Source organism: Rhinopithecus bieti, unplaced genomic scaffold (genome assembly GCF_001698545.2).
Source record: "Rhinopithecus bieti isolate Rb0 unplaced genomic scaffold, ASM169854v2 scaffold_9919, whole genome shotgun sequence".
In the NCBI taxonomy this organism is placed as follows: Eukaryota; Metazoa; Chordata; class Mammalia; order Primates; family Cercopithecidae; genus Rhinopithecus; species Rhinopithecus bieti.
In genome coordinates this window covers 2,346,038-2,365,087 of record NW_016806411.1, presented here as the reverse complement: position 1 = coordinate 2,365,087, position 19,050 = coordinate 2,346,038, and the positions used below count along the sequence as shown (strand labels likewise).

At 38.7% G+C, this 19,050-nt stretch overlaps 1 protein-coding gene and 1 pseudogene across 1 annotated transcript; one reads left to right on the top strand and one right to left on the bottom strand.

Moving 5' to 3' along the window:
- Positions 1–1,104: 1,104 nt before the first annotated feature.
- Positions 1,105–5,661, top strand: IFNG (interferon gamma). The gene is given in 5 exon segments (XM_017876217.1): positions 1,105–1,310; positions 2,549–2,617; positions 2,713–2,837; positions 2,839–2,893; positions 5,314–5,661. Coding segments are annotated over 5 exon segments (495 nt in total). The 5' UTR covers positions 1,105–1,196; the 3' UTR covers positions 5,446–5,661.
- Positions 5,662–17,148: 11,487 nt separating this feature from the next.
- Positions 17,149–17,502, bottom strand: LOC108532269 (39S ribosomal protein L21, mitochondrial pseudogene; annotated as a pseudogene).
- Positions 17,503–19,050: the final 1,548 nt, after the last annotated feature.

The window sequence follows — 19,050 nt, the reverse complement described above, 5'->3', positions numbered from 1 at the left end:
TTTTTGAGATGGAGTCTCACTATGTCACCTAGGCTGGAGAGTAGTGGCATGATCTCGGCTCACTGCAACCTCCACCTCCTGGGTTCAACCAATTCTCCTGCCTCAGCCTCCCTAGTAGCTGAGATTACAGGCATGCACCACCATGCCCGGCTAATTCTTTGTATTTTTAGTAGAGACGGGGTTTCACCATATTGGCCAGGCTGGTGTCGAACTCCTGACCTTGTGATCCACCCACCTCGACCTCCCAAAGTGCTGGGATTACAGGTGTGAGCCACTGTGCCTGGCCTTCCCCATGGGAATATTCTGTACACTGTATTTCAAGGATTTAATATGACAAAAAGAATATCAAATACCTTATTAATAATGTAGTATACTGATGCATACTGAAGTAATATTTGGGATATATTGGTTTAAATACAATGTATTTAGAAATTATATTTACCTTTTTAAGAAACTTTTATTAATGAGGCTACTAGATCATTTAAATTTACCTGTATGGCTTGTATTATATTTCTACTGGGCAGGACTGATCTAGAGCAATTTGAAACTTGTGGTAGATATTTTACTAACCAACTCTGATGAAGGACTTCCTCACCAAATTGGTCTTTCAACCACATTCTTTCCTTGCTTTCTGGTCATTTGCAAGAAAATTTTAAAAGGCTCCCCTTTGTAAAGGTTTGAGAGGCCCTAGAATTTCCTTTTTCACTTGTTCCCAACCACAAGCAAATGATCAATGTGCTTTGTGAATGAGGAGTCAACATTTTACCAGGGCGAAGGGGGGAGGTGCGAAAAAATTTCCAGTCCTTGAATGGTGTGAAGTAAAAGTGCCTTCAAAGAATCCCACCAGAATGGCACAGGTGGGCATAATGGGTCTGTCTCATCGTCAAAGGACCCAAGGAGTCTAAAGGAAACTCTAACTACAACACCCAAATGCCACAAAACCTTAGTTATTAATACAAACTAGCATCCCTGCCTATCTGTCACCATCTCATCTTAAAAAACTTGTGAAAATACGTAATCCTGAGGAGACTTCAATTAGGTATAAATACCAGCAGCCAAAGGAGGTGCAGCACATTGTTCTGATCATCTGAAGATCAGCTATTAGAAGAGAAAGATCAGTTAAGCCCTTTGGACCCGGTCAACTTGATACAAGAACTTCTGATTTCAACTTCTTTGGCTTAACTCTCTCTGAAACGATGAAATATACAAGTTATATCTTGGCTTTTCAGCTCTGCATTGTTTTGGGTTCTCTTGGCTGTTACTGCCAGGACCCATATGTAAAAGAAGCAGAAAACCTTAAGAAATATTTTGTAAGTATGGCTTTTTAACAGTACTTTTTTGTGGTTGAAAATGACTGAATATTGACTTGCTGTAGCATCTCTGATAGACTGTCCTCCTGTACAAAGTCACTTTGAGATCTGGTTTTATTTTGTTAATTATTGACTGGATGAGTTTCTTGACTACATAATCTAGATATTGTTTTAACCTTCTGCTCAGTTTGTATAGAGACTTAAAAGGGATTTATGAATCTTCCAAAAGATGGGCATGATATGGATATGAAGCATAATGATAGTTAATAATTTTGTGGTGAGAACTCATTCAGATGTGATAAGTCAAGGAGTATGCATATTGAAGAAAATGATTGGCTATTAGTTTTTGACTTCTCAGACTCTAAGATCAGGATTAGCATTAAAAAGTTAATAGGAAACGCTTACAAATTAAAGTAAAAAAGATCCTTAAAGTTTTGGCTTAAAAAAATCACTGATAGGTGATTTTCTCCAAAAAGTTATTTCAACATTCTGCTGCTCTATCTATATTACTTGTGAATTATTCCTGAACTTAGTTGCTCACTGGGATTTTGTAGGAATTATGATTCTGGCTATGGAATGTTTAAAATTTTAAGTGAGTTTTTTGAGTTTCTTTTAAAATTTTATTGACGGTTAATGAAAAGTTTTTACATTTTAAATATTTCATTATTTATTTAAAACTTAGCTATTATAACTGTCATACATTCACAATTGATTTTATTCAGACATTCACAATTGATTTTATTCCTACAACACAAAATCAAATCTCACACACACACACATGCACACGTTTGAAACTATCTTTTAAAGTTGACGTAATACCCTACAGGAAGGCATAGTAGATGTAATAGAAACCTGTGCCATTGGGGGGCAGTATTTTATAGTGGGGTGGCTTTGCTGTTTTTGTTTTGTATTTTTTAGCCTAGCTTGAAAATACTTTCTTTAGCCTACTATAGTTTTTGAGACCCTTGGAGTATCATCAGCTTTGTTGAACTCCTTTGTGACATTGCAATTTAATGGTTATATTGGAAAACAAAAAAGCTAAAAGAGCATAATAGTCTTTGGCTATATCTCACATAAACCTTTTGTGAATACTTATTGTTAGAACTAAGCAGAAGAATTGCAAAGGAAATCAGTGAATATTGTCACATCTGAGTTCAATGAAACTTGAAATTTATTTTTAAGACAATTTATAGGCTAATTGTAAACCATTTTTTTTTTTTTTTTTTTTTTTTTTTCAGAATGCAGGTGATCCAGATGTAGCAGATAATGGAACTCTTTTCTTAGACATCTTGAGGAATTGGAAAGAGGTAAGCTGAATATTCCCATTTGGCTAATTTTCCTGTTGCTTGTTTTCTGATGGATAAATACACATCATCCTCTGTTTGTGTTCTTTCCTTCCAAGGAGAGTGACAGAAAAATAATGCAGAGCCAAATTGTCTCCTTTTACTTCAAACTTTTTAAAAACTTCAAAGATGACCAGAGGATCCAAAAGAGTGTGGAGACCATCAAGGAAGACATTAATGTCAAGTTTTCAATAGCAACAAAAGAAACGGGATGACTTCGAAAAGCTGACCAATTATTCGGTGAGGCTCTTTAAATTCTTTCTTTGGTTTCATTGCGGAGGGTCTTGCAAAGCATTTGTTCTCCAGAAAGTAGACATTAGCTATTTAACAGTTGCTAAAGCTATGAACTCAACCCATAGCTGAAACTCTTACTAATTCCATTTGTGTTTGGATGACTTTGCAAAGCCAGTATGGGGATCACTGAAGTATGTAATGTAGAAAAATGCTAGCATTGTAACTATTGTGTAAAGACAGGTGAATTGACAAATCCAATGAAGAGGAAGTAGGTGAGGAAGTAGTGGGGAGTACTGAGAAGCAATTCTCTCGCTGTCCCTTGCTCATATGATGGAAATTCTCTTACTTTGAATGAGAGGCTGTCTGTCTTAATGGAAAGAGCAGTGGGAGGAGCTGAGAAGATGTGTGTTCTCCTCCCAACTCAGCCACCAGGGAACTGTGATGAATCACATGGCTGGCTGGGGCTCAGTGCCCTCATCTTAAAAGGAAACTGTTAGGTTCACTGCATAAGTTTGATGACCTTCTTTGCTCCAAAACTCTACAATGCCAAGAATAGAAAATGAGAATGAGATAGAAGAAAGCTACAGCCTTTGAGTAGGTACCAGTGCACCCCACTGCAAGTCTCTAGCCAACCTATCAGATTGTACTGCCTAATTAGAAGCAAGAATGGTTGCTGTTTGTTTTTAGGGAAAAATAGGTAGAATTTATACCTTATGAAAAGATTGCTCTATCAAGTCTCTATCAACTTTCAGACTATCTCAGCTGGAGAACTCCTTAGACTCCTAAGTCATACCTCATGAACTTGTATCTTTAAATTATCTTTAAATTAAGCCTTCTGTAAACAGAATGATAACATTGAGGCATAAAGACAAAACACGTTTTTCAAAATTTTATCTAGAAGACAAAGACCTCTAGATTCCTTTGGGGTTGGCTTTGATATAAATGGGCTCAAATGAGAGCTCAAGCTGGCATTTGTGCTCTTAGGATTTGTGCTCAGCTTTCACTATTGCCGGGCCTGCCTCTCACTCCTCTCATGTGAGCCCCCAGAAACTGAAAGGAGAGACATGGCAACAGGCATCCTTTGATTAGAAACTAGACACTCAGCACTTGCCCCTAACCCAGTGGTGCCTCTGGCTTACTGTTCAGTCCTGGATAAGTCTCTTAGTTTCTTGGTGATGATTTGAACATTGGAAAGTAAAATCTGTCACTTGCAAACACACAGCTTGTAGAAAACTTTTTCTACTCTGTAGGAACCGGGCCTTAAAAAAGTGAAAAAAAAATCTGTGGGTTTCTTCCTTCTGGAAGCTACAAACCTCCTGTTTCTTGATGGGCAATCTTGAGTGAGCTCTATTAATTATTGTTCTCTTTGGCTCAGTTGCTAAGCTGAGGTATGTCATGCCCTTTCATAATTAGTCCTGTAGCCTGTAATCCCCCAGCCATCCTCAGAAATGTGGCGACGTAGCCATAGTGTTCCCAAGATTAGAAAAAATATAATGGCAGAGTCAAGAGGAAAGTAAATGGTCCACATTTTATGAAGCATGAAATCACCTAAATGGCCCTATTGGTTAGAGTGAGGAAATGCAAATAGTTCAATTTGCTGGCCTAGAAGGTAGGGTACTGGAAAAGTTGTTGCAATTCCTAATTTTAAACTTTATATATCAGTAAGCCATATATAAATATGATTGGTGGTTATTTTAAAACCTATTATGGAAATTGAGAGACTGACCTAATCTCGGAGAAATAAAAAATTACAGTTTTCACTTGTTTTGGATTTGGTGTTTTCTAGGGTACCTAACCTAGATCAGTGGTTCTCAAACTTAGGTGGATGTCAGAATCACCTGGGGAGCTTAGTGAATGCACAGGGCACAGTCCTTCCAATTCATGCACCTGGATCTCTGAGGTCTTTATTAGGTTTCCGGGTTAATCTGCTACGCATTAACAGTGAGAATCATTGACCTATAATTACTCGTTTGATACATACAGGAGAGACTAAAGTATAAAGTGATATAATTGGTAGATTGATGATAGAGAGGTCATAGAAACAGTCTTCTCTTCCTTTAGATGAGAAAATAGAAGTTCCGAAAGGTTAAGTAGCTGGCTCAAGGTCAGAATTATTGCACGCATGAGATTCAGATCCACCTTTTCACATTGACTCCACACCAGGGGTCTTTTCACTATACGATTTCAAGAATTCTATCGGAGTAGATTTAAAGATATGTGATGGACTCCACCACATCATTGCACAACTAGGAATATAATTATAATTTTTAGCCTCAACTGCTGAAGAAGTAAATATTGTATATTAAGGTAATATGGTCCATTTTTTTAAAGGAATAGTTTTATTTTCACTGACCATCATGCCATTAACAGAATATCCTGATGGCTTATATGCCTGAAATTAATTTTGCTCTTTTCTTTCCCAATAGGTAACTGACTTGAATGTCCAACGCAAAGCAGTACATGAACTCATCCAAGTGATGGCTGAACTGTCGCCAGCAGCTAAAATAGGGAAGCGAAAAAGGAGTCAGATGTTTCGAGGTCGAAGAGCATCCCAGTAATGGTTGTCCTGCCTGCACTATTTGAATTTTAAATCTAAATCTATTTATTAATATTTAACATTATTTATATGGGGAATGTATTTTTAGACTCATCAATCAAATAAGTATTTATAATAGCAACTTTTGTGTAATGAAAATGAATATCTATTAATATATGTATTATTTATAATTCCTATATCCTGTGACTGTTTCACTTAATCCTTTGTTTTCTGACTAATTAGGCGAGGCTATGTGATTACAAGGCTTTATCTCAGGGGCCACCTAGGCAGCCAACCTAAGCAAGATCCTGTGGGTTGTGTGTTTATTTCACTTGATGATACAATGAACACTTATAAGTGAAGTGATACTATCCAGTTACTGCCTGTTTGAAAACTTGCCTGCATTCTGAGCCACTGCTTTAATGGTATGTCAGACAGAACTTGAATGTGTCAGGTGACCCTGATGAAAACATAGCATCTCAAGAGATTTCATGCCTGGTGCTTCCAAACATTGTTGACAACTGTGACTGTACCCAAATGGAAAGTAACTCATTTGTTAAGATTATCAATATCTAATATATATGAATAAAGTGTAAGTTCACAACTATTTATGCTGTGTCGGACTTTTTCTAAGTGAGAACTAGAGTGAAAGAACTACCTATTAATGAATTAGTAGGGACGGGATCATCTTAGCTGTGGAAATTTTAGAGTTGCATTTGGTTCCATTAAATGTGGTGTCTCTTTCCACTAGCATTTTGTTGGCTTTCACTTTTCCAGTTGGCAGCTCTTTGAATTATCTTTCTAAGATACAGATTTAATTATGTCACTATTCAATTTAGAGGTTCCACTATGGAATGTAGTTTAAACTGCTCAGCTTGGCACACAGAGATTTATTTCTAGCCCCTTCTCCACCTTCCTATTCCCTCCTTCATTTCAGAATCTTCCTCTCCCTCATCCAATGCTGGCAAACATCACTGGGTGTGGAGTAGTGGGTGTAAGCTCTAGGGACAAGGCTTGAATTGGAATCCAAGTTATTCCATTACAAGTAGTGTGACCTTTAATACATTATGTATATTGTCTAAGTTTCAGCTTTATTGTCGGAAAAATAATTGTGTGTTCCTCATAATATTGTGGTACGAATTGATACTTTCACTCAAGACATATTTATTGGAGTACCTACTATGTGCCAGGTGCTGTTGTAGATCCTTGAGATACCTTACTCCAGCAAAACAGCCTAGGATCCCTGCCCCTGGGGAATTTGAAATTAAGCAAGGGTCAGATAAACAACGAACAAAATACATACTATGTAAGTCTATTGCATGGCATTCTCTAAGGTGATTGGTATCATGGAAAAATAGTTAAAGGAGAGCAGGACAGGGAAATTAGGAATCCTATGTATGGTGGGGTGGGAGGGCTAGAAGTTTAAAAGAGTAATTATATGTGGCTTCATTGAGGAGATGCCATTTGAGGAAGCACTTGTAAGAAATAAGAGAGGTAGCTATTTGAATTCCATGCAAAAGGTATATCCTTGCAAAGGCTCTGAAGAGGAGATTTTCCTGGAATGGTAGAAGAACCAGCAGACCAGTGTGCTGCACCCAGAAGATGGAAGAGAAAACCAGCCACACTTGAGAGGAATTCCGGGGAAGCAATGTCCTTAGGGGAGGGCCAGTTTATCTTTTGAGAAGGAGGAAGTTGAGGATATGAAGGATTTGGTTAGTTCTGGGCTGTAAATTCCAGAAGACCCAGTGAGACAAAACAAGAGAGGCGGTCATAAAAGGGAAAGTGCATAGGGATGTGTTGTGAGTCTGAGACTTCTTATGATCACCGACATAAACAAGATAATGGATATAGTGAGATTAGTTCTACCAACTATGGAACATACAGTGGTGGCAAGATTGTGAATGCCAAGGATAGAGAGGGTTAGGCATCTGGGGCTTCCTTCTCAACAATTTCACATAACCCTCCAACAGCAACAGTAGGATTATGTGAGAGGTCACACAAAGAATCATTTGAGTTGTCGATAACAATCAGGGGTCATTATTTGGATTATTGGGCAATTAAGTGACAGTGGGTGAGACCTGATTCTGAAACTTTTGAATCTTTGATGAAGCAAGACTGAAAGTAAATTGGGTTATTTTTGGCACAACTACAGCTAATATGATCTGCGACTGGTGTCTCCACTCTTGTTCGTATTAAGATTCATTGAGGCAGACTTTGATGTACAAACAGATGGAGGGCTACTGTGAAACTGTCTTGCCTGGACCATATTTCCAGACCATACTTCTGGGGAAGGGATTGGAAATTCCCACCATCAATCTTCTTGAGAAGTGATTAATCACACCATGTGGAATGAAGCCCCAGGAGATGAATTTTAGTCTAGGGCTGGATAAAACATTCCCTCTCACTGAGGTTGGTCTCAGTTTGGTGCAGACTGTGAGATATGAAGAGATACAAACTGTATTAGGTGTTGTGATGATAGCAGGGAATGAGACAGGGAGAAGATACTTTAAGAGAACTTGAGTTGAGACTGGCCTATGCAGTGGTTGTCAATTATTCCCTATGTTGTATGTTTCTTCTCTTATGAACACACCTAGTTTCAGAAGTATGATGGAGCTTGTAGGAGGAATGGACCATGCTTTAGACTAAGACCTTGGGGGAAGCTTCCTCTCCCAATGCCAGCAGGGGCAGGTATCTCCCTAATTTTGTAAGCAGCTGGGGCAGCAGCCTGGGCTTGCAGTGTGAGAGCCCTTATCGTATGGCGTCCCACCCTTAGTGACTTTCAGAAATTGCTGGCATATCCTTGCTGGTAGGGCAATTTTTGGCAATTAAAATTTGAGCATGAAATGTCAATGGATTTTCTTGTTCTTTCTTATCCTGTTCTCTTCATTCTTCTCTTCTTCTCTTCCCATTTGAACAATATTATTCTAAATCAATTAAGTGCATCAGAGTAAGGTAGACATCTCTAATTGCCCACAATGGGCAGCCAATTCCAGGCACAGTGTGAAGGGAGGAAACCTGGTGTGGAAGGTGTCAGAACCTGAGCAGAATGAGGAGAAGGTCCTTGAAGAGGTGAGTGAGCATATTAGTTTCTTATTGCTGTGGTAATAAGTGATAACAAACAGTTGCTGAAAAAAACCCCATATGTTTATTATCTTATCATCACGGAGGGCAGAAATCCAAAACTAGGCTCAGTGGGCTAAAATCAAGGCATTGGCAGGGCTTGCTCCTTCTGGAGACTCTAGGAGACAATCTGTTTCCTTGACTTCTCCAACTGCTGGAGGCCACTCTCATTCCTCAGCTAGTGGCCTCTTCCTTTTCAAAAGCCAGCAGAACAGTGTCTTCCAGGCTCTCTCATTCTCTCTGAGCCTGATATTCCCTATTTCCTCTTATAAGGACCCTCGTGATTTTACTAAGACCACTTGAATAATTCAGGATATTGTCTCCTTCTTAAGATTTTTAACTTAACCACATCTGAGAATTTGTGTGTGTGTGTGTGTGTGTGTGTGTGTGTGTGTGCCATATAAAGCAACAGTCCCAGATTCAGGGGACTAGGATGTGGGCATCTTTGGGGGTCCATTATGCAGTGTATCATAGGGCGGCAGCCTGACATGACATGGGTCCTCTGAACCTTAGCCTAGCAAGGAGGTGCCTCTGTGAAAGAAAGGGCTGGAGTAGGCTGTCAGAGTCCAGGCAAGGTGAGGAGGACATCTGTGTCCTGGGATGGCCCAGCATGGGTGTTAGAGTGAAGTAAGAATGGCATCTGCATAGGGGAAGGCATATTAGTGCAGATGGGAAATTAATTAAGTAATTATATTAAAGATAATGGGAGCCAGTTTTCCTCATTATTGAAGGAAGCTACAGTACAGAAAAGGAGAAAATTAGAATAAACCCTATGATATTGAATTAGAATTAGATGTGTCAGTATTACCTTATGCTCTTCAATATATAGAGGTAGATACAGAAACACATAATAGATGGAAATGTTAATTCACCCTAATTCTGTCCACTGAGGGGGCCTGAGAGTAGTTAACATCTCAATAACAGTGAGAACACTGATCACCCACATCTTGACTTCTAAATAACATTCTTTGCTAGAAGGGACCAGAACTCCTTGGAGAACTGGCTGATCCCAGAGCAGGGGTAATGAAAGTACATGGTGTGCTAGAACAAAAGAAGTATTCAGAGGATGATGGAAACATGTTAAAAGGCACAGAAACCAGCTCGAAGGGACTCCCACTGGTCAAATATGAGAAAATTTGAGCATCAAAATAAATAGTGATAGTGATGTATTATGACCTTTTGAATATAATAGGAAACCATGAGTATATATTGATATAAATGAACATGCCAAAAGTTTGATGAGGAATGGTATAGCCACATCATTGCAAAATATCTCCCTATAAAATATTTATTAATTACAAATTGGAAAGGAGTAATTTTATAGTAGAGAAGCTTAGCAGATGCCATCTTAATCAAGGAATAAAAGTAAACATCCTTAGTAATGAGATAAACGAAAAGGGTGTCCTACCTGATAAGATGCAAGGAAACGAACACAGCATACCTTTTGTAATATCTCTGTGAAAGATGCATAACCTATTCTAGTCATGAGAAAACATACAAATGCAAACTAAGAAGCAATTTACAAAATATCTTGTCTGTAGTCTTCAAAGTATCAAAGTTATATACGTTAAGGAAAGACTAAGGACTGAAGAACAGTTTCGTTCTGAAATGAATTATAGAGACATGATAGCTAAATGCAATGTAAGTTTCTGAACTGAATACCTATGCAGTAGAAATCATTTTTAGAACAACTGGTGAACTTGAATGAGGTCTGAAGATGAGAGAGTAGTGATATATCAATTTAAACTTCCTGATTTTGAGGTTTGTATCATGGTTAAGCAGGACATGTCTTTGTGGGTAGATAATGCACACTAATGTATTCAGAGGTGAAGGGGCATCGGGATAGCCACTTACTCTGAGATGATTCAGGAAATATAAAGCTTTTCCAACTCTTCTGTAAGTTTGCAATTTCTTTCTTTCTTTTAAGACACCTAGGCTAGAGTGTCACCCAGGCTAGAGTGCAGTTGGTACAATCATGGCTCACTGCAACCTCCGCTTCCTGGGCTCAAGCCATCCTCCTGCCTCAGCCTCCCGAGTAGCTAGGACCACAGGCATGCACCACCATACTCAGCTAATTTTTTATTTTTGTACTTTTTGTAGAGACGTGGTTTGACCATGTTGCCCAGTCTGGTCTTGAACTCCTGGGCTCAAGTGATTCACCCACCTTAGCCTCCCAAAGTGCTATGATTTGCATGGGTCCAGTCTGCAATATTTTTTTCAAAATATAAATATGAAAAAGTCACCATGAGATTATTTCAGAGTCACAGGCTGGTGAGGTCTAAAATTCTTGATAACTCAGAATTCCCCTTATTTAGCTTGAAACAAGGTGAAATTTCCAAAAGTAATCACACATATATAGTCACCCCATTCCCATGCTCTTCTTGTAATGTGACTTCTTGTAATCCAACTTAAAGATGAGGGTGTGTTACTCTCCTAAATATTGGGAAGTGGCTTGACTTTGCTTACCAGTGAAGTGAAATGGAAATGCAGTCACATCCTTTGAAGTCTAGGGTACAGTCTCTACCTGGCTTCTTTCCATCTCAAGACTTTTGCCCTCAGAACCCAACGTCATGTCGAGATGTTCAGGCTGCGTGGGGAAAACCATGTGTGCATATTCTGGCCAAGAGTTCCAGTGAGGCTTCCACTCAACATCAGCACAAATCATCAGATGCGTGTGAGCAAGCCCTTAGATGATTGCAGCTCCAAGCATTTGAATTTTCCAACTGAGGCCTCAGATACCATGCTGCTTGGGATGAAAAAAACCATCGTGGGCTGGGTGCAGTGGCTCAAGCCTATAATCCCAGCACTTTGGGAGGCCGAGGCAGGTGAATCACCAGAGGTGAAGAGATCAAGACCATTCTGGCCAACACGGTGAAACCTGGTCTCTACTAAAAATACAAAAATTAGCTGGACATGGTGGCACGTGCCTGTAGTTCCAGCTACTCAGGAGGCTGAGGCAGGAGAATCACTTGGACCCGTGAGGCAGAGGTTGTGATGAGCTGAGATTGTGCCACTGCATTCCAGCCTGGGTGACAGAGTGAGACTCCATCTCAGAAAAAAAAGGAAAAAAAAAAAAAAAAAAAAAAACCATCATGAGAGACTTCCAGTTTTAGCTCCAACAGATACAGAGCCTGGAAGTTGTTACTCCAGCCTTCAAAACAAGGAAAAGCTGGACAAACAAAATCAGTGATTTTTTTTTTTGTTCCATTATAGAACGGAATTTGTAGGACAAACTGCCACAATAAAATCTGGAGAGTAGGCAAATCCAGAAATTCACAGCCAAGACCTGCTTACTTGGACCTGAATCCACTGAAGTAATTAACTTGTTAAAACACTTAAATGGTAATTTTGATGAGTTGTTGGAGGCTGAGTGTGGACTAGCATGGGAGTGAGATACACCTAGGGGTTGAACTGTGAAGGGTCCTCCATGTTTTCATGAGGGTACCCACAGGAATCCCACCAAGTTCTCATGGTGAAGTTCTGAGAAAGATATCCCTGTGGCTCTGGCAGGGGGAGGGGATGAGTAATCCTTGTGAAGTATGTCCAGAAACAAAGGTCTGCTCTCCAGGGGGAAAGGCTTTACCAGACTCCTATGAGAGGGCTGTGGGAGAAGGATGTTCCTCTAACTTGAGTCCCTTCTAGTTGTCCTTTTTCACCTAAAGCTATACAAGATGAAACACTTGTGAAGATCACAGTCCTGAAACACAGGCCCACTAAAATGCTGAGATTTAAAGATTATAAAACACTTCCCTTTCCCCATACTTTACTACATACCACAGGGCTCCAGTAATAACAGTGGATCACAGGTGAAAGAGCTGCAAGGCACAGACTCTCTCTAACGAGGAGTAGTTACGGAAGCACAAAGTAAAGATGGGAGACCAAGGCAAGAATGCCAGAGAACTTGAAGCCTCTGGCACACGGAAAGGTGAGAGAAAACAGCCGGAAGTGATAAAGCAAACGTCAAAACCAGACTTGGATATGACATAGAGTTTGAGATTACCAGGTGAGAAATTTAAAACAGCTAAAATTAATACGTTAAGGGAAAAAGGTAGACAACATGCAAGAACAGATGGGTAATGTCAGTAGAGAGACAGAAAGTCTAAGAAAAGAATCAAATGGAAATACTGTAAATAAAATACACTGTAACAGAAATGAAGATTGTCTTTGATCTTCATTTAGGTTTCATTTAGGCTTCATTTAGGCTCAATAGTAAACACAACATATCAGTGAGCTTGCAGAGATTCAGTGAGTTTGAAGATAGGTAAACAGAAACTTCCCAAACTAAAATACAGAGAGAAAAAATGAAGAACAAGCAAACAGAATAGAACAAAACACACAAAAAAGAATATCTAAGAACTGGGGAGGGGGCAATATGTTTTAAATTTTTTCTTTTGGTAATTTCAAAATATGTAGCATAACAATAGATCCTCAAAGAATACTGAGCAGAACAAATTGCAGTAAAACTACCCCTAAGAATATGCTATGGTTTGTAAGAAGTTCAGGTGTTGTAAACTAATCCCCAACACAACAGTGTTGAGACATAGGATCTTCAGGAGGTGATGAGGTCGTGAGGGCATTAGGCTGTGCCCTCATGAATGGATTAATGTCATTATTGAGAATGGGTTACTTATCCTGAGTGGGTTTCCTTTTAGAATAAATTCAGCTTCCTCCTCCTCCTCCTTCTCCTCCTCTGAACCTTTCTCTCTCAAGCTCTATTACTTTCTCTCATCCATGTGATGCCTTTTGCCGTGTTGTGATGAAGCAAGAAGGTCTTCACCAGGTGCACCCCCTTGGCCTTAGATTTTCCAGCCTCCAGAACTGTAAGACAAATTAATTTCTGCTCATTATAGATTACTCAGTCTCAGGTATTCTGTAATAGCAGCACAAAATGGTCTAAGACAGAATATTATATTCAAATGGCAGAAAAACAAAGAAAAAATCTTGAAAGAGTCAAAGGAAAAAAAAACCCACTTTACCTGTGGAAGAACAAAACATTACAACAAGCTTATTTTCAGAAGATATGTATATTAGTTTCCCATTGCTGTTATAACAAATTCACAAACTTGGTGGCTTAAACAACACAAATTTGTTATTTTCCAGTTCTGGATGTCATAAGTGCAAAATCAGTCTCAGTGACTAAAATTAAGGTGTAGGGAAACTGTGTTCCTTCTGGAGGCTCTAAGAAGAGAATCTGTTTCCTTATCTTTTTTAATTTCTAGAGGCTGCCTGCATTACTTGGCTCACAGTCTGCTTCCTCCTTGTCAGCTGAGTCCTTCTCATGCTGCCATCTCTCTGGTTCTCTCTGTCTGCCTATATTACCCATTTATAAGAACCTTTGCTTTCATATTGGCTTACCTAGATAATCCAGGATAATCTCATCTGGAGGTCGGGTGATTACCAAACTTAATTTCATCTTCAACCTTAATTCTTTTCCATTTAACCTAACATATTTGTAGAAGGAAACAGAAGGTAAACAGATTGGAAAAGAAGAAATTAAACTGTTCACAGTGACATAATTGTCTATGCAGGAAATCTCAAGGAATTGACAAAAAGTTCTTGGAACTAATAGATGAGTGTTGCAAGGTGACAGGATGCAAGGTGAATACACAAAAGTTAATTGCTTTGCAATATACCAGCACTGAACAATTAAAATTTGAAGTTAAAAACATCATTTACAATAGCACTCAAAACATGGAATAGGTATAAATCTAACAAAATATGTACATGACCTCTATGCGGTAAATTACAATGCACTGATGAAAAACATCAAAGAAGATCTAGGTAAATGGAGAAATATTCCATGTTCATGGATCGGAAGATTCCGTATCATTAAGATGTTATTTCTTATTAGCTTAATCTATAGATTCAACAAAATCCCAGCAAGTATTTTGTAGATACCAATAAATTTTGAAATTTATGTGGAAAGGGAAAAAACAGAATAGTTAACCTATACTGAAGAAGAACAAATTTGGAGGACTCATACTATTTAACTTGAAAACCTACTATAAGGCACAGTAATTAATACAAAATGGTATTGGTGAAAGAATAGACATATAAATCAGTAGAACTGAACAGAGAGCCCAGAAATAGACTCACACAAATATAGCCCACTGAGTTTCGACAGAGTAAAGGTAATTCAATGGAGACAGCATAGATTGCTCAACAAATGTTGCTGGAACAATTGGATGCACATATGCAAAAAAAATCCTAGACAAAACTCATGGCATTAATACTATACAAATGAAAAACTAGTCAAAAAATTTAGATCAAACACCAAGGACTTATTATTATTTTTGATTCCTTGCATTGCTGTTGTTTACTAATTGTATGGGACTCTTTTTGGGATGCTAGAACACTAGAAGACTTACACTTGTGCATTCTTTCATGTTCTTTGGGAGGAAGATTGTGACCGATGCCAACAAGATGAACTGTCTGAATGGAAGCTGACTTGGCAGCCAATTCCAGGAAGGATAATAGTGTGATTTTCATTTTTGTTTGAAATGACAATAAGTAATTATGGGACTTCAAAACTAGGAAAAAAAGGATTATACACTCATCTGTGAGAAAGGAGAAAAGAAACCTTGTTATATTGGAAATATCAATATGGAATTGACTTTAAAAGAAAGGTAGGTACTTATTGTGCTTTCAGTACAAGGATCACTTATCTGAGATCACTCTGTTCTGCCCTGACTATTAAGGTAAAAACAATTCGTTGTGTACTTTTATGCTTAGATTTGGATTTCTTTGCTAAAGAAAACAAGGTCTCCTTGAAGAGACGTTGATATCACATCTGGGATGGAAAAGTTCAAGTTGAGCTCAGGATATCTTGTGGCCTGTTATTTGTCACCTGATATTTTATTGATATTACCATCTTTCTTGCCACAGTAATGCAAGTAGCTTTATGCTGCCTCATTTATTGAGTAGTTGGTATTATGCTAGGCTCTGCTAGGCCCTTTATTTGTTATTACTATATTGTTAATATCATAGTATGTGGTCTGTGCCAGGCTCAGCACTAGGCCCTGTTGACTTGCCTAAAAAAAAAAAAAAAAAAAAAAAAAGCACCTGTTGCTCAATCAAAGCTATGTATTAAGCCTACTGCACTAAGGGAGAGAAACCTTGACAAAGTCTTTCTAGGTCTCAGAACCTAGCGGTTCAGAGGAGGTCAGAAGGATATTTATAGGGCTTGGGGCTATGGGATCAAGTGGTTTGAGAAGAGTCAGTAAAGGGAGACTGAGATTGCGGAATCTGTGGTATGTTGATTTAGGTCTAGTGGAAATGTAAGGCATTCTTATATGTCAAGAAATTCTTGTCGGATAAGTAGTTTTTTGATAATTGTTTACTCAGGGGAGCAATCTGTTGTCCTGAGAAGGAGGTTGTTTGTCCAGTTAAGCACACTATTTGTTCAGATAAATTGATTTTCAATACTTTTCTGAAGCAAGCAGTGAAATTATTTACTGGTTTATTTAAGTCACCTTGACCAAGGTGTCATTCAGCTTCAGTTCTGCTGGTTAAGCTCTGTGGTCACAGGTGGTCATAGTTCTCTCCATGACCCATTTGTCAGTCTCCTTTGTGACCTCTGACTCCTGGGTTGATGTGTGAGGTCTATTTTTGATACATTCTTATCAAGACATAGAGCTTAACTCCTCAAAATAACATACTCACACAAAAGCATTAATACTCAGCAATTCAGAATACTTTCTGAAGGTGTCAGAGGGTTTTTCAGGGAAGAATGATTGTCAGTATTTCAGAGATTTTCTTTTTCCAAAGGTCTACCTCAGCTGTGCCACCATGGAGAGGGGAGATTTTTCTCTTTCCTCTACACAGTACCAATTTCTTTTCCTTTCCAGAATTTCCTTCCAGGAACTTCCGATTCTTTAGTCTTATTATCCAGAGTAGCTTCCTCTCTTCCTTTGAAGATTTGACTGGAATGGAATTCGTTCCCTGGGGCTCAGTTTCCAGTATAAGTTTATCAAATCATTTCCCACAAAGCCAGGCTTTCCCGTACAAAATCCTTGCTACTAGAAAGAATACATTTTTTTTTTTTTAGTTTATTAGCTTTCACATTTTTCATGATAATTTTATGTGTTAGACATTATCACATAGTTACACTAAATGGATAATTGATTGAAAGAATTGGAGAGGGTTGAGAAATCTTGATTTGTCTGTAATGTAATCAGCATTTGAGTGCTCTGGGAGAAAATACAAGGCCAGAAGTGTCTTATCCTTTTCTGTTTACCTAAAATGAGAATCCGGCTGCTCCATGACAGGGCTCTTTTGGGCAGATGGTGATGAAGGATCAAAGGTGAAAGTGCCATCACCATCTGAGCTGCATTTTATATGCATTCTATTTAATCTTCACAACAATCTTATCAATGAGGCTTGGAAACTACAAATAACATTCCTAAAGTTTTGCAGCTAAAGAGATCTGAGTCTAACTGAATCCTGAACAAGAGTTGTTAAGTATAGCACATGCTCACTAGTTGCTCATTAGCATAATTTTACAGTAGCCTATTACACGTCCTTGGGGGTGGCCATACCCAAGCTTCTTTTTTTCCTTGGAAAGCAATAGTTTATTTTTATATGTCCACAAATATTAACTCGGTGATTACAACAAACACTGAGCAATCTCAATGCTGTTTATCTGGAGGACGGTCTGAGGGGTCACAATGAATTATTTCTTCTTGAAGCTTTTCCTTCTCCTAAACCTCATAATGACTCTTGGCCAGATTTCTGTCTTTTCAATGACTGTGGCTTCTACTCAAACAATATCCTTTCTGAGGAGTGGCTTGCCAAGCAGCATGAAGTTGTCTGCCCCAACCAGTAGGACCTTCTCCAGTAGAATTCTCTCTCCACATGTAAGGTCTAGTTCATTTCCAATTAAAATAAGATCTTCAGAGGTCACCTTCAACTGGTGGCTGGCAAAATGCACCATGGGAAAAAGCCTGCCATACTGCCCCATGGCGATATAAAGTTACATCAGAGAGTCATTGACATCTTGGTTACAGCCACCCCCAAGGATGTGTAATAGGTTAGTGTAAAATTATACTCATGAGTAACTAGTGAGCACGTGCTGTACTTGTTTGGGTTTCAGTTAGACTTAGATCTCTTTAGCTGTGAAACTTTAGGAATGTTATTTATAGACTCCAAGCCTCATTTATAAGATTGTTGGTAAAACTTAAATAAAATGCATATAAAATGCTTAGAAGAGAGACAATGCTCTGTAAATGCCTATTATTATTATTGTGATTTTTGTTGAATAAATCAATGAATCATTGTCATTAGCTTCATCATTGTGGCAAGTTCTGTTCAGTTTTCTGGGTCTGAAAATTTTCCATTTCTAGAAGCACCGAGAGAGGAAGCAAGTTGCAAAAGAAGTCAGTAAGTCAGAATCCCTTGATTATGTTTAGTTTAACTGTGTTTTCTTTGGCATGGTGCACTGTTACTTAGGCTCCAGTGTAGATTTTGTGAGGCCTTACATCTTAGGAACATCAGGGCGATGATCTGAGGTGCATAGGGCTTGCAAAACTGATCTAGCTTCAGGAATTTGGTCACAAAAGGGCAGAGCACCCTGGCGGTTGGTGAGAGACTGTGGTGTGGCAGTTTTGAGGAGAAAGGGTGGGAGCATCTAGACTGTGATCCAAATCTTGGAGACAGGGGTGGTGAGTGTGATTTTGAGGAATCCATCTATAAAAGACAAGACCACCACTGGTGAGGGGGGTCCCCATGGCGGCATCTAGTCCTTTTGAGCAAGCACTGACACAAGGGCGATGAGGATATGGGTACCGACCAGTATACCTGCTCAAATGCACTGAAACAGCTTGAGAAGAGGAAGGGGCAGGAAGTTCTGGGGCTGGAGAGGTCCAAACAGCATCAGACTCTTTTCTGTTGCATCAGGTCCTTGCTAAACTGCGGTGGATGTAAACTGATATGACTTGCTATGGGCCCTGCCCGTATCATCAGTATTTGCTCAGGACCTGGGGAAAAGGGGTTTGAGCAGGCTGAGACTGCAACCATAGAGAGCTGGGAAAATAAAATATAGGGGCCTGATGATATGCTTTAGATAGGAAAAGATACACAAATTGTGAAAAGGTTTGTAAGAAGTCCAAATGAATCAGTGCTCACGTTTGGATAAACACTCTATTTGATTGAGGTTATGATTTTTAGGAGGCAATTGCTTTTCAGAAATACCAAGTATTTTTGGAGATCTGACACTGTCACTCACCAGCTATGTGACTTTGATTACCTCAGGATGAAATGACATAATGTTTGTGACTTTGAATGGCAAAGTTCTATGTAAATGTGAGCTATGACACTAACATAGTTTCTGGAAGGAGCCTTGTAATATTCTGGGTGCCAGATTCATGAATTTTAGGAGATACTGAAATGTAGTAGATTTTTCTATTTCTTAAACTTCTCTGATGTATAAATAATCAATTAAGATCTAATTTCATGAATTTAAATATTGTTAGTGCTTATTCTCTTACTTTTTTTTTTTTTTTTTTTTTTT